Raw genomic sequence first — 12,519 nt, 5'->3', positions numbered from 1 at the left:
AAATATATGCATTATTGAGATTTTTCTGGAAACTAGAGAGTACCACACACAATCAAGAGGAAACAAGAAAAAACAGAAAACAGCATCCGGCTCATGCCGCGTCTATCAGCGCCTTCATCACCAACGAAGCGCGTTGCAAGCAGTCGGCCCAAGCAATCACCTCTTCCTTCCCAGTGATGACGGAGAAATGTGCCCTGCGGAAAAAAAAAACCAAGACTGTCAGCTTCGATCAAGACAATGCGGTTGCGAGAGAGAGAGAGAGAGAGAGAGAGAGAGTTTTTGCTCACCCAGCGTCAGTGACGTAGTACGTCATCCAGAACCTCTTGGGATTCTGCATGATGAAACAAGATTCAGGAGACAGGCCGTCCGTATTGGAAAACATCTGGTTCGGCTCCACGGTCTGTTCGTAGAGCGGGTTTCTGAAGAGACCGGGAAGCTCTTCGCCCTCCTCGGCGCAGAGCTCGAGGGCCCTCAGCGTGCGCTGGTAGCAGCGGCCCATGAACGCGTCCTTTATGACCTGGTTCCGGGCGTTGGCGGCCTCGACCATCATCTCGAACCGCTGGCTCGCCGGCACGCTCTCGTCCTCTGCGACGGTGCAGAAGCGCGCCGTGGTGGGGATGTTGACCTGCACGATGTCCGGACGGCCCTTGTGGTAGTGCGACATGGAGACGGCCTCCCACGACTGGGCGTTGTAGCCGTAGTAGTAGTAGTTGGCGAGCAGGCCCATCAGGTCGTACATACCCTTGATGGGAAGATGGCGGTCGAGGAGGATGTCTTTTCCGAAGTCGCCGAGGACGATGTCCCTGTATCCGAACAGCGAGATATCTTCCTCGAAACGCTGCCGCACGTGGAGGATGCGCGCATCCAGGGCCGGCGTTGTCTTGAGAGAGAATTCCCTCGGCGCCTCGGCGACGCCGTTCGCGTGCCCGTTGACCTGTCGTGGTGGGCTATAGGTCGTTATGCCTTGCACGATGGCTGTTTGCATCACGAATAGAGTCATTGCCTAAGATATATTAGGGGCTTTCATCCCATACAGATATGTAGGACGGGGTTGGGTCAAGGTGTTGCCAAGAAAAGAAAAACTTACATCAATCATAGTGTGCTCGACGTACGTGCCGGAAGTTGCGTTCTTGCACACGACAAACGCGATGGACTTGTCGACCCATCGGTTGAAGCCTTGGAGCATCATCATACTCCTGATCCGGTCTTCCGCGTCCGTAGGCTCTGTATCGTCGAGACAGACAAGGAAAGCAGCAGCTTCTACCATGTCGATGGTCTCTTTGTTCGCCGCGTCGGCCTCCATCAGAGCTTCCCGATTCTGGTGTGCGTCAAGCAGTCAGTTACCCACTCAAGTTAATGTAGACATGCATGGCCAGTATGGGGTGGACTTACCTCAGCCCACGAAGTGCGGTCGTCGGTGCTTAGAATGCTGGTCCAGCTTTCCTCAGTGTCTTGTCGGTTCAAGATTGAGCTGAAAGTCTTTGTTAACGCTTCGACAGTCACGTTCTCCTCTCTGTTCATGAGTTCGACCTTGAAGATGTGTCCCCGGTGGAGCACCGCCATGTAGTCGTTGCCAGGGAACTTTGCCATCCGGTCGAAGGGAACGCCGGGCAGGCGAGCCGTGTTAAAGATGTACTGCCAGAGATCGGTGCAGTTCGCCGTGAACATGTAGGTCATCGGCTCCCACCGGTCCGCCTCGAGGTCCTGCTTGCATTGGAAGGCAATGTTGGCGACCAGAGCCGCCCGCTCCGCCTGGGTGTGGCCCATCTCCCCGAGCGGGTGGAAGGCCATGAAGTTGTTGAACGGTGCGAGCGGCATGCGCCTCTGCAGGTACATGCTCTGCAGGAAGTACTTTTCCTGCCAGTTCTCGATCTCTGGATCGTGGGCCTGCTCATGGAGGCGGCTGTAGAACACCCGACCGATGCTGTCCGGCTTCCTGAACTCCGCCACGTCCCTCTCCAGGGTCTCGAACTCCTCGGCGGAGAAGAACATCCTCGACTTGTCCAGGTAGTCGTCAAGCATAACGTCAAAGTCAGCAAGCGGCATCTTTTGGAGCGTCTTGGACGCACTGCAGCACTTGAAGTTGTGGTTGGCGCCGGGGGCTGCGATTTCGACGACCAGGTCCCGTGCTTTCTCGACCGCACCGGCCTCCTCCTTCTCCAGGACGACGGCCGCCGTGTCTTGAGAGACGAGCTTGGACCTGAGGATGATGACCCTGGCCAGCGTCATGATGTTGGGGGCATCGAGAACCTCGGATGTCTGCAGCGTTGCCTGGAACGTGCGCACGAGGAAGTTCTTCAACTCAATGGCGACAAGAGAGTCAAGGCCGAAGCTGTCCATGGAGGCGTTCGGGCTGATGTCCTCGACTGGGGCAGCGATGAACATGGCAAACCGCTGGCGAATGCCGTCAACGACAATCCCCTCAACCTCCTTGTGGCTAGTCGCTTGTTGAAGCAACTTGCCAATGTCCGTGGCGTCTTCTTTCGTCTGTTCCCCCTTCTGCTCCAGACGGGGAACCTGGCTGAACATGGGGTTCGCAAGGGCCATTTCGTCGTGGACCGCCTCCATCGACTTCCGGTCGAACCCGAGAATCAACTGGTGGAGGTCATCCTCATTCGCCTGTGCACTCATGGCGTAGCTCAAGACTGCAAAGACTTCGTCGAACGACATGAGGACGGATCCCCGGCGCATGGCCTCTTGCTGCGCAGGAGGGAGCGAGATGATGGCCAACGAGCCGTCGACCGCACCCAGGTTCAGGGCTATGTACCTGCAGCTTGAAGACTTTTTGCTGTGAGCAAAGGCATCCTGGTAGGCGTTGCCGACTGCGTAGTTTGATTGCCCGGACTTTCCGAGAATCGCGGTGATGGACGACAGCATGATGAAGAAGTCGAGGGAGTCCGAAGCTCCAAAGGCCTCGTCCAGGTTCTGGGTCCCTTGGACCTTGGGCTTGATGGCGTTCATGTAGTCATCGTGAGACATGATTTCAAAAGGATGGTCCTGGAGATAGGATTAGCTACAACGTAGTAGATCGGAACTCTGAAAGGTATCATACCCTCAATACCATGCCGGCATGGACAACACCGCGTACCGGGGGCAGGTTTGCTGAACATTCGGCGGCGGCCGATAGCACTGACTCGCGATCGGTGACATCGCATCGGATGATGTGTAGCTCTGCCCCGAGCGCGCGCAGGTCTTTCTCCAATTCTTGTTGGTCTTCCTCCTGGAGTTTCCGCCGAGATAAGGTCACCACATGTCCCGCACCATGAGCAGCCAAGAACTTGGCGGTCCTTCTTCCGAGGTCTCCGAGACCGCCAGAGATGACATACGTGCCATCCTTAAGCAGGGAGAGAGGTCGAGGACGTGCCACAGTTAACCTGACCTGAGTCTCATGGTCGCTGACGAGGACGACTTTGCCAGTATGCTTTCTGGACTGGATCAGGCGGAAAGCATCCTCGATATTGGTCATGGGCATTTCAGTGACGGGAGCCACGGCATGAAGAGTCCCGTCCTCGAACAAAGAGAGCACCTTCACCAGGGTTTCTCGCACCTTGGCTGGCTTGAGTCGTGCCAATACCGTCAGGTCCACGGCTGCAAAGGTGACGCTGTTGTCGAATGGGATCATGCTGATCTCGTTCTTCCGATAGATATCAGACTTGCCAATCTCGACAAATGTACCCAATGGTGCGAGAACGGCAAACGAGTCATGGAGTGATTCGCCAGACAGCGAATTCAGGACGCAGTCGACTCCCCTGCCCTGGGTAAGCCGCAGGATACCTTGCTTGAATGTCCGAAGCCTGGAAGAGAAGATGTGGTCTGGCGGGATACCGAACGTGTCGATAAGTAGCTGACGCTTTGCCTTGTTGCCCACCGTACAGAAGATCTCGGCCCCGATCTTCTGAGCAAGCTGAATGGCCGCCTGACCAACACCACCGGAAGCGGCGTGAATGAGGATGCTCTCCCCCCGCTGAAGACGAGCAACCTCGACGATGCAGTGGTACGCAGTGCAGAAAATGACGGGGACGGACGCGCCGACAGAGTAGGGCATCTTCTCCGGAAGGTGACAGCTGAAGTTCCCGTCGACCCGCGGGTGGCTCGAGAAGGGTTCGGCGAATATGCCGCACACGCGGTCTCCGACGTTGAACTTGTCGGCGACGGCAGATCCGACCTTGCGAACGACGCCGGAACACTCGCCGGCCATCGTGACGCCGGGTACCATCTGTCCCATGGCGATGAAGACGTCCTTGAAGTTGACGCCGTAGGCTCTGGCCTCAAGTTCCAGCTCGAACGGCCCAAGGGGCTTCGAGGGAGTTTCGTCGTCGACGAACCGGAGACTGCTAAGGAGCCCCGGCGTCTCAACCTCAAGCTTGAGGGGTCGGTCTGCTTGCTGGAAGGGCCCAGTCTCCATACTTTGGGCATATATGGACTTCTTGGCCCAGTCGTCAAACTTGGCGTCGGCATGAACTCTGGGGATGAGGAGCTGGCCATTGCTGAAGGTATACTCGTCCTCATCGGATCGTGTCGTGCTGATAGGTGTGGCGAATGACCTGTTGATGATATCTGAGAGCCGAGCAACCAAGGTCTCCGGGCTCGACAGGATGTCATCTTGTACATCGACAGTGACGAATCGCATGCCCGCATTTTCTCGTCGTACGACTCTGGCGAGGCCATTGATCATGCCCTTGACAGGGTTGCGGCAGTCGGCACCGCTTGCTTGACAGCCGACCCATAGTATGTTCTTTGCTCTCGTGACGAGGGAGACGATCTGCGTGAACCTTTCGGCAGTTGGCGAAGCAAGAATAGGGTCCGCCGCGTCATCAAGGACGATGTGGATGGCATCGACGCTGACCTCCTCAGATGACCAGTCATCCAGGGAACAGGGAAACCCTTCGCCCCCCACGCGAGACAGGATCGCGTCTGCGAGAGAGGCAAACTGGTCGTCCGTCCGAGATTGGCAGACGATGCGGACCAAAGGGAAATCTTCTCGCGCCGAAGGCCGTGCATCAACGGCCATGGCAACAATCATCTGGGGTCGGGCGGAAGGGTCATCATGATCCGGGAGGACCCCCTGGAAGCCGTGGTGCTCCAAGCGTGCATGCCAGTCGTCCTCCGACGAGGCAAGGATTTCCTGTTGCCCATCTTGGACTGGTAGTGCGCCAAGAACGACGCGCCCCCGAGGGCTCAAGAGCTTTCTCCAGCTGGCCAGACTCTCATCAACAAAGCTGGCTCCGTTCAGCACGCGCGAAGCAATGATGAGGTCGTAGGTGCCTTCCTGAAAGCCTTGTTGAGCAAGGTCCTTTGAGATATCCAGAGTCTTATAATCGACGCGATCGGCCCATCTGTCAAGGAGCGTCTTGACTTGAACCAAGGACTCGCTATGGGTGCTGGGGCAGCAGTATGTGTATCGATCGAGCAGTAAGCCTTCTGGGCGATCAAGCGCTTGGAACAATGGCAGCGCCACGTCGCCTTCGATGCCGGAACCCACTTCCAGAATTTTCATATGTGGCTGCTTGAAGGCCAGGAGTTCAAGGTACTCAACCAACAGCGGCAGTTTGTTCTCGTTCTGAAACGGAACGAGGTCGACGTCGGGCTGCCATTTAAGAGAATAGCTCATCTTGCGATGGAACGGAAGTGTAGCCTCATCAACTGGCGCTTCACCGATCCCGCGAAGAGACCCTCCGCGAATGTCTAGGACTGGCAGTAGGGGCGCACCTTCGGCAGTCTCTTCAAAGACTGCGATATCAATGCTAGTAAACCGGAAGCCTTTCTGGCGCACGGAGGAAGACACAGTCCACTTAGTGCCAGGGTTGCTCCCGATGTTGCATTTGATGGAAAGCTCGTCAATGCTTGTAGGCATCACGGGGCCGTTCCCAATGGTCCTCCGGTACAGGGGAATACCTAGTTGGAAGACGGTATCGAGGGAAGCCGGGTGAATAATGTGCTCCTGCTGGTACTTCCGAGGCATCATGGTTTTCACGTCAGGAACAGTGATTTCAGCAATGGCTCCACGCGGGCCGAGCTTTGCCGACTGTATGCATGCAAAAGTAGGACCGTAGATGTTGCCGTTGTCAGTGAAGTTCTTGTAAAGATCGTCACCGCTTATTTGAGTGTCGCATGCATCGATGATGTCTTGGAGGTCCTTGAGACGGTTCGAAGTGGTCATGTTCTCTTCGCGGAGTCCCTCGACCTCGTCCTCTTTGGATGTCCACTCGACCATGATATGTCCGGAGCAATGCTCGTGCCAGACATCCTCCGGAGATAAAGCCATGATGCGGAACGACTCCCACGTGCGGTCGGTCAAGTGTCTCACAGGTCTCAGCGTGAGGAGGACCTCGACATCGGATGGCAGCCCGTCTGTGCGACGTTCCGGGATAATGATCGACTTGGAAAAGGAGATGTTTTTCAGGTGGACCTGAGAGATGACGCCCTGGATATGTCTGTCGATGCTGATTTGACGCACTGCTTCTATGGCCATGGAGATATAGCCCGACGCGGGGAAGATGGCGAAGCCATCGACAACATGATCTCTAAGCCACGGAAGGCTTTCCACGCCAAGAAGGTTGCGCCACGTAGGCTCCTGGTTGGTAGTCCCGGCAACTCGTAAGCCAAGGAGATCGTGTGGTGGGTGCGCCCGGAAGCGATGCTGCTTGCTGAGGCTCGACTCGTAGAGATAGCTGGTCGAATGATCCCAAGGGTATGGGGCAAGGTCATCAACTAAGGTAGCAGACTTTGTCGCAACTCGTGCACTCAATGTCCCTTGCAGCGATACTGGGTATCCAAACTCAAACAGCTTGCCTGCCGTTTCCAGAAGGCTAATAGAGGCATCGCGGCCACGTGCCAGAGTGGGTAGGTAGTTGGATTTGAGGCCAGGCAAATCGAGAGCCTTGATCGTCTGTCTTACAGGGCCCGCCAAGGCACCGTGGGGACCGATCTCGGTGAACAAGGTGAGTGGTGCCGGCTCGATATCCGCAAGCTCTTTGCGACAAAGGAGTTCGAGAGCGTTGCCGAAACGGACCGGGGAAACCAGGTTGTCGACCCAATACTGGGCGTCGAAACCTCCTGTCTTGTGTGCAACGAGGACAGAAGAGTAGAACTTGATGGCAGGGTTTGGGGTGCGCGTCTTGATGTGCGCGATGGACTCGAGATACTCTGCTGCGACCTTCTTCATGTGATGAGAGTGGTACGCCGTGTCCACCTTTAGCTTGCGGTTGAAGATGGATTCCTCATCAAGAATCTGCTTCAGCTCATCGATGGCGGATTCGTCGCCAGAGATAGTGGTGCTGACTGGAGAGTTGACACACGCAACGCAGACGAGCCCCGTCCGGGCCTGTTCAATGTATTTCTTGACATCTTCTTCGCCCAAGCCGACGGCCATCATGGCACCGCCGCCCGAGATGACACGTGCGCATGCCTGCGACATAAAACCGCGCCTGTACGATATCTCGAGCGCAGTTTCATGGTCCAGGGCCTCAGCCGCATAGCCGGCAGCTATCTCGCCACTGCTGTGGCCAAGAACAAGATCAGGAAATACGTGATAGCTCTTGAGAAGGTCCACCAGTGCGATTTGAACCGCCGTGGTAGACGGCTGAGAGATCTCAGCCTGCCCGACCCGCGAGCTGTCCTCGTCCCTGGAAAGCTCTTCGACTAAGCTCCATTCTGCCCCAAGTTGCTTGAGGATCCTCTCCGACCGGAGCATCGACTCTCTGAAGACCGGGTGGTCTCTGGTGAGCTCCAGACCCATGGCATGCCACTGTGCTCCCTGGCCGGTGAAGAGGAACACGGAGCGGAAACTGGTGACGGCCTTGGTGATGCGGGGGTTCTGGCCGAGCAGAGAAACGAGCTCGTCACGGCTGCCCGCCGCCGCACTGAAGCGAAAGTGTAGCTCGGATCGGCGCGTTGAGAGAGTGTAAGCGAGATCGGAGAGCGAGGAAGGATCTCCACGCGAAGATACCCATCCTTGTAGGTTGGACACCATAGCTTTGAGCGAAGCCTCTGACCGAGCTGATAAGACATAAAGCTGAGGGGTGTACGCATCATTGGTTTCTGCTTTGGGCGTGCTTTCTTGGGTTTCTTGGACCCAATTAGTCCCGTTAACTCCGCCAGTCTCCTTGGACTCGTTGGCCTCGGTGGCCCCGTTGATCTTGCTGTCTTCAAGGTCAGGAGAAGCTGTTTCTTGTATCTCAACGTGTCCGTTCGTTTTTTCCTCGTTTCCATTCACACCATTGGCCGTCGCCGAAGCCGGTGTGTCTTCTGGCTGTTCCTTTGGTTTGACGTAAGTAGATGGCGGCGCCTCCAAGATGACATGGGCGTTAGTCCCACCGTAGCCGAAAGAGTTGACTGACACACGCCGGGGGCCAGCCGAGGAGGGAAGGGGAACCGTCTTGGTTGCAATCTTAATCGCGATGATTGTTAGACGTTCGAAAATGAATATGAGTGTGTTAATAATTACATACCTTGATCTTGCGCTCTTCCAGATGCAGCACAGGCTTGGGCTCGATAAAGTCGATGTTAGGCGGAATTGCTCCATGCTTCAATATCAAAATAGCCTTCAGCAGCCCTGCAACACCGCTGGAAGCTTCCAGGTGGCCAATGTTTGACTTGATAGAACCGACATAGAGGCCATCCTCACGTTGGCCTTCGGGGCAGAATACCTCCGCGATGGACGATATCTCTGCGTTATCGCCTGATTCATTTTTAGAAATCGCTCATGGGTTTCCCAGAGAATCGAAAAGAAGAGGAGAAGAAGGGGAAGATAGTGTGAGAGTTTCATACCAGCTTGGGTTCCTGTTCCATGCGCCTCAACATATACTGTATCTGCTGGGTCAAGACCGGCATTCTTGTATACGAGTCGCATAAGATTTGCTTGAGCGATGGGGTTCGGCAGCGTGAGGCCGACCGTTTTGCCGTCCTGGTTCAGGCCAGAGTTCCTAATGATGGCATGTACTTTGTCGCCGTCTTTGACCGCATCATCAAGACGCTTAAGGATTAGAGTGACGACACCCTCGCCTCGTGCGTAGCCAGAGCCACGACTATCAAAGACGTAACATTTACCATCTGGGTTCGTCATGCTAAACTCACATCTCAGCTCATGTGCGTAGTGCAAGTCATAAATCCAATCAGGCGAGTACTTACCCGACGCTGCTCATCGGGATGATCTGGTCAGGGGTGAGGACCAGCTGGGTTCCGGCAACGATGGCCATCTTTGATTCCCTCGCTCGTAGTCCATGACATGCCTGGTGCAAGGCCACCATGCTACCTGAACATCCAGTGTCAACTGTGCTGGATGGGCCGTGAAGATCAAAGACGTATGATATCCTGTTGGAAAGAATTGCGATTCCAGTGCCGATCATATGGGCCTTGGGTGTCCTTGCAGTGTCCTTGTAACCCATACGTTCGAAGCTAAAAGTATGTGTCAGCCTGAGTGTTCCATCGTAAGGGCGGTGGAGGGGAGAGATTGGGGGAGATAGTGCATGAGGAATCGGCATCACTAACTCTGTAGCGTAAGCTCCGACGTGGACAGAGGTGTCGGAACCTTTGATTCCAGCAATCGTCTGCCCGGCATTCTCAAGGGCCTCGTATGTCGTCTCTAGCAGGATGCGCTGTTGTGGGTCGAGACAATGGGCTTCATGAGGATGGATGTTGAAAAAGCGAGCATCGAAAGCGGCGATGTCCTGATCAAGGAAGTATAGACCCTTGAAGTTGACGGCCTCCTTGGCCTCGGGATCAGGATGATAGAATGAGTCCTTGTTCCAACGGTCTGCAGGAATTTCACGCCAGCCACTGCGTCCCTCTGAAAGCATGTCCCAGAGTTTGTCTGGGTTGTCTGAACCACCGGGCAGACGACATCCCATGCCGATGACGGCAATGGGAATTGGAACTTCATCAGTCATGTTTTCAACCAGATACGAAACAATTCTAAAAAGAATATTTCGAAGGGAACTGAGGCAAGATAATAATGAGCCAGAATTGTATTGTGAAGTTGGTTGGGTTATGCCAGAGACATTTCTTGAGGCAACTACATTTGGGTAGGCAGCTATTTAACTAATGAAAGCAGCGATATGGTGCAAGGAGTCTCAGCAGTTCACGGTATACGTTATTAGTTGAGATGTCCATTTCCGATCTGAACGGTAGCTCAATTCCCTAAAACATCAAGCAACGCAAGCAAGCGCCGGTCGGAAGGGAGGACACCATTTCCTTACCGGTTGCTTACATTCTACCTTCGTGAAGGAAAGGGCTCATGATTGCACATGTCGGCCCGCAGAGATATTCTTGTTCGCGGAAAACGCACGAAGGATTGTTTAGCGTACATTGAGTTGTGAGGTACGCCTCGCGGGGTTAACTTGAAGACGTTGCCCTGGATCTGAAGGATGCGCTCCCCCCACGGTCGGGACCGCTGAAAAAGATCTTTTGGGGTTGACAAGTCGTTGTCCTGGCAGCCCCTTGGTGTCTTGAAGGATTCATCAAATCCTTCAATGTGATAGCAGACAGCCTACAGCCGTCGTATACTGTCCCGAAGGTTCCGAACCATGTCGAGACCGAGATATTCCTTTGGTGTTTGACCACGAAAGCAACAATTCTGGCCCAATGAAGTGACGGATGAACAATATATTTTCCGTGTCTGTGTAAGCAACCCCGACATGGCACGGCGTTCGTGAGGCGTTCGTGAGACGTTTGTAAGGCGTTCGTATTGTTGGGATAATAGTGAGCGGCGCGGCTCGCTTATGCATATGCGCCAACTCGCATATTTACACGGCGGCGCAGCAGCCAAGGGAGGCAAGCTTTCCAGAAGGGAGGTAACCCTTTCGGAAAGACGATCCGTTGATTCCTTGGCTTAACCCCATGGGGATGCTTCCATTTAGCCAAATACCCCGCGCCACCCGCGGTGGCTGAAGCAATGTAGTCAAGCGCCCATCCGAAACGGCGACTTGCATACAAGCACTACAGTCTCGGATTGGATGGCCGGAATCAAGGGGAACCCAGCCGGTTTCTCTGACTTGACATCGGCCCAATAAGGGTATTCAACAAAGCAACACGCAGAGGAGCGCAGAAAGTCTGGGCCCCAATCTCCCAGTTCACTGGAACCGCTCGTTTCTTTTTCTTCCAAGTGCTTGGGCTCTTGAATTGGTGATGGCTTTAAATACAGGCAGTCAAGAAATATTCTCCCTTCACTCCAGTTAACCAGCTATCACCATCGAAAAACGTCGCGTTTCCGTCAAACCTGGCCCATCATGTCAGCTCCCGAAGGTTACATTCCAGGGTTCGTCTGCACCCTGGACACATGCTCCGTGAAAGAATGGGGCTTCGTTCACTATAGGCCGACTATTGCCGGAAACGCCCTGTTTCTGGCCATCATGGCTGTCATCGCAGTCTACCAGATCTATCTTGGCATAAGACTCAAAACGAAGAGCTTTATGATTGCCATTTGCCTTGGCCTGCTAACGGAGATCGCCGGATACGTCGCCCGGGTGCTCTTGAATGGAAACCCCTTCAGCAGAGACTATTTCCTGTGGTACCTCATCACTCTGACCATCGGCCCGGTGTTCATCGCGGCCGCTATCTATCTGACTCTCGGAAGAATCGTCGTGGTTCATGGAGCGTTCATTAGTCGAATCAAGCCTCGGACATATACGACATTTTTCTTGGGATGCGATATTGTCAGTCTTGTTGTCCAGGCTGTCGGCGGAGGCATCGCTGCATCGACGCCTTTGGACAACCCACACATGGTAATTATTACACACTTTTGTCATCCGATGCCCTAACATCACTACTTCCAAGAGGTTATGCTGACGATTTGTTATTCGTAGATCGATGTGGGGACAAATATTCTCGTCGCAGGCCTGTCGATTCAAGTCGCTAGTCTGTTTGCATTCTCGGCCTGCAGTCTCGAGTTTCTATGGCGCGTGAGAAAGAACCCGGAGATGAGGAACCCCGAATTTGCCGACTTGGTCAGCAGCAAACGGTTCAATATGTTCTTGATTGGTATGCAACAGAATCCTAATGCAGCATTATTCGTCATCGATGTCTAACGATTGGGACAGCACTGTTTGGCGCAACGGCTTGTTTGTTTGTACGAACCGTCTTCCGATCCGTCGAGCTCAGTGAGGGTTTCAGCGGGGAGTTGGCCAACCAAGAAGTTGAATTCATGGTCCTGGACGGGGTCATGATTATACTCGCATGTCTCTGCTTGAGCATCTGGCATCCAGGACATGGCTTCGGGGGCCGGTGGAACGAAGCGAAATTCCGATTCCGTAACTCCAAGAATAAAGTCGATCAGGAGGAGGTTGCAGAGGCAGTCGCCCCTCGCAGACATGAGAAGGGAGAACTGGAGACGTCTGCAGAGAGACTATGATGAGGAGGCTTCATAACTTTCCATCTTACATAGGACAAGGGGAAATAGTGAGGGATTCGATGGGTTCTGCCACCGCAAAGGATGGCTAGTTGGAATATACAGTTAAAGGGACAGCTGCAACCAATATTGTTCTTCAATACGTAAACCTTCTATAGTGTCGAAGTTTTGGTCGT

The 12,519-nt window shown here is 54.3% G+C and overlaps 2 protein-coding genes across 2 annotated transcripts; one reads left to right on the top strand and one right to left on the bottom strand.

The window, feature by feature from the left end:
* Positions 1-91: 91 nt before the first annotated feature.
* On the bottom strand, positions 92-9,887 carry GLRG_05714 (beta-ketoacyl synthase domain-containing protein; the record flags this gene model as incomplete). Its single annotated transcript, XM_008096399.1, has 9 exons — positions 92-194; positions 288-1,003; positions 1,088-1,318; positions 1,393-2,997; positions 3,053-8,389; positions 8,451-8,680; positions 8,770-9,065; positions 9,130-9,396; positions 9,490-9,887. The coding sequence occupies 9 exons, from the start codon at positions 9,885-9,887 to the stop codon at positions 92-94; spliced, it is 9,183 nt and encodes a 3,060-aa protein (XP_008094590.1).
* A 1,338-nt stretch (positions 9,888-11,225) lies between these two features.
* On the top strand, positions 11,226-12,346 carry GLRG_05713 (RTA1 like protein; the record flags this gene model as incomplete). The annotated part of the gene is made up of 3 exons (XM_008096398.1): positions 11,226-11,720; positions 11,802-11,976; positions 12,036-12,346. 3 exons carry the CDS (start codon positions 11,226-11,228, stop codon positions 12,344-12,346), a joined length of 981 nt encoding a protein of 326 aa, XP_008094589.1.
* Positions 12,347-12,519: the final 173 nt, after the last annotated feature.

This window comes from Colletotrichum graminicola (genome assembly GCF_000149035.1).
Source record: "Colletotrichum graminicola M1.001 genomic scaffold supercont1.20, whole genome shotgun sequence".
Classification (NCBI taxonomy): domain Eukaryota; kingdom Fungi; phylum Ascomycota; class Sordariomycetes; order Glomerellales; family Glomerellaceae; genus Colletotrichum; species Colletotrichum graminicola.
Note: the sequence above shows the minus strand (reverse complement) of the source record. Positions and strands in the feature narration are given on the sequence as shown.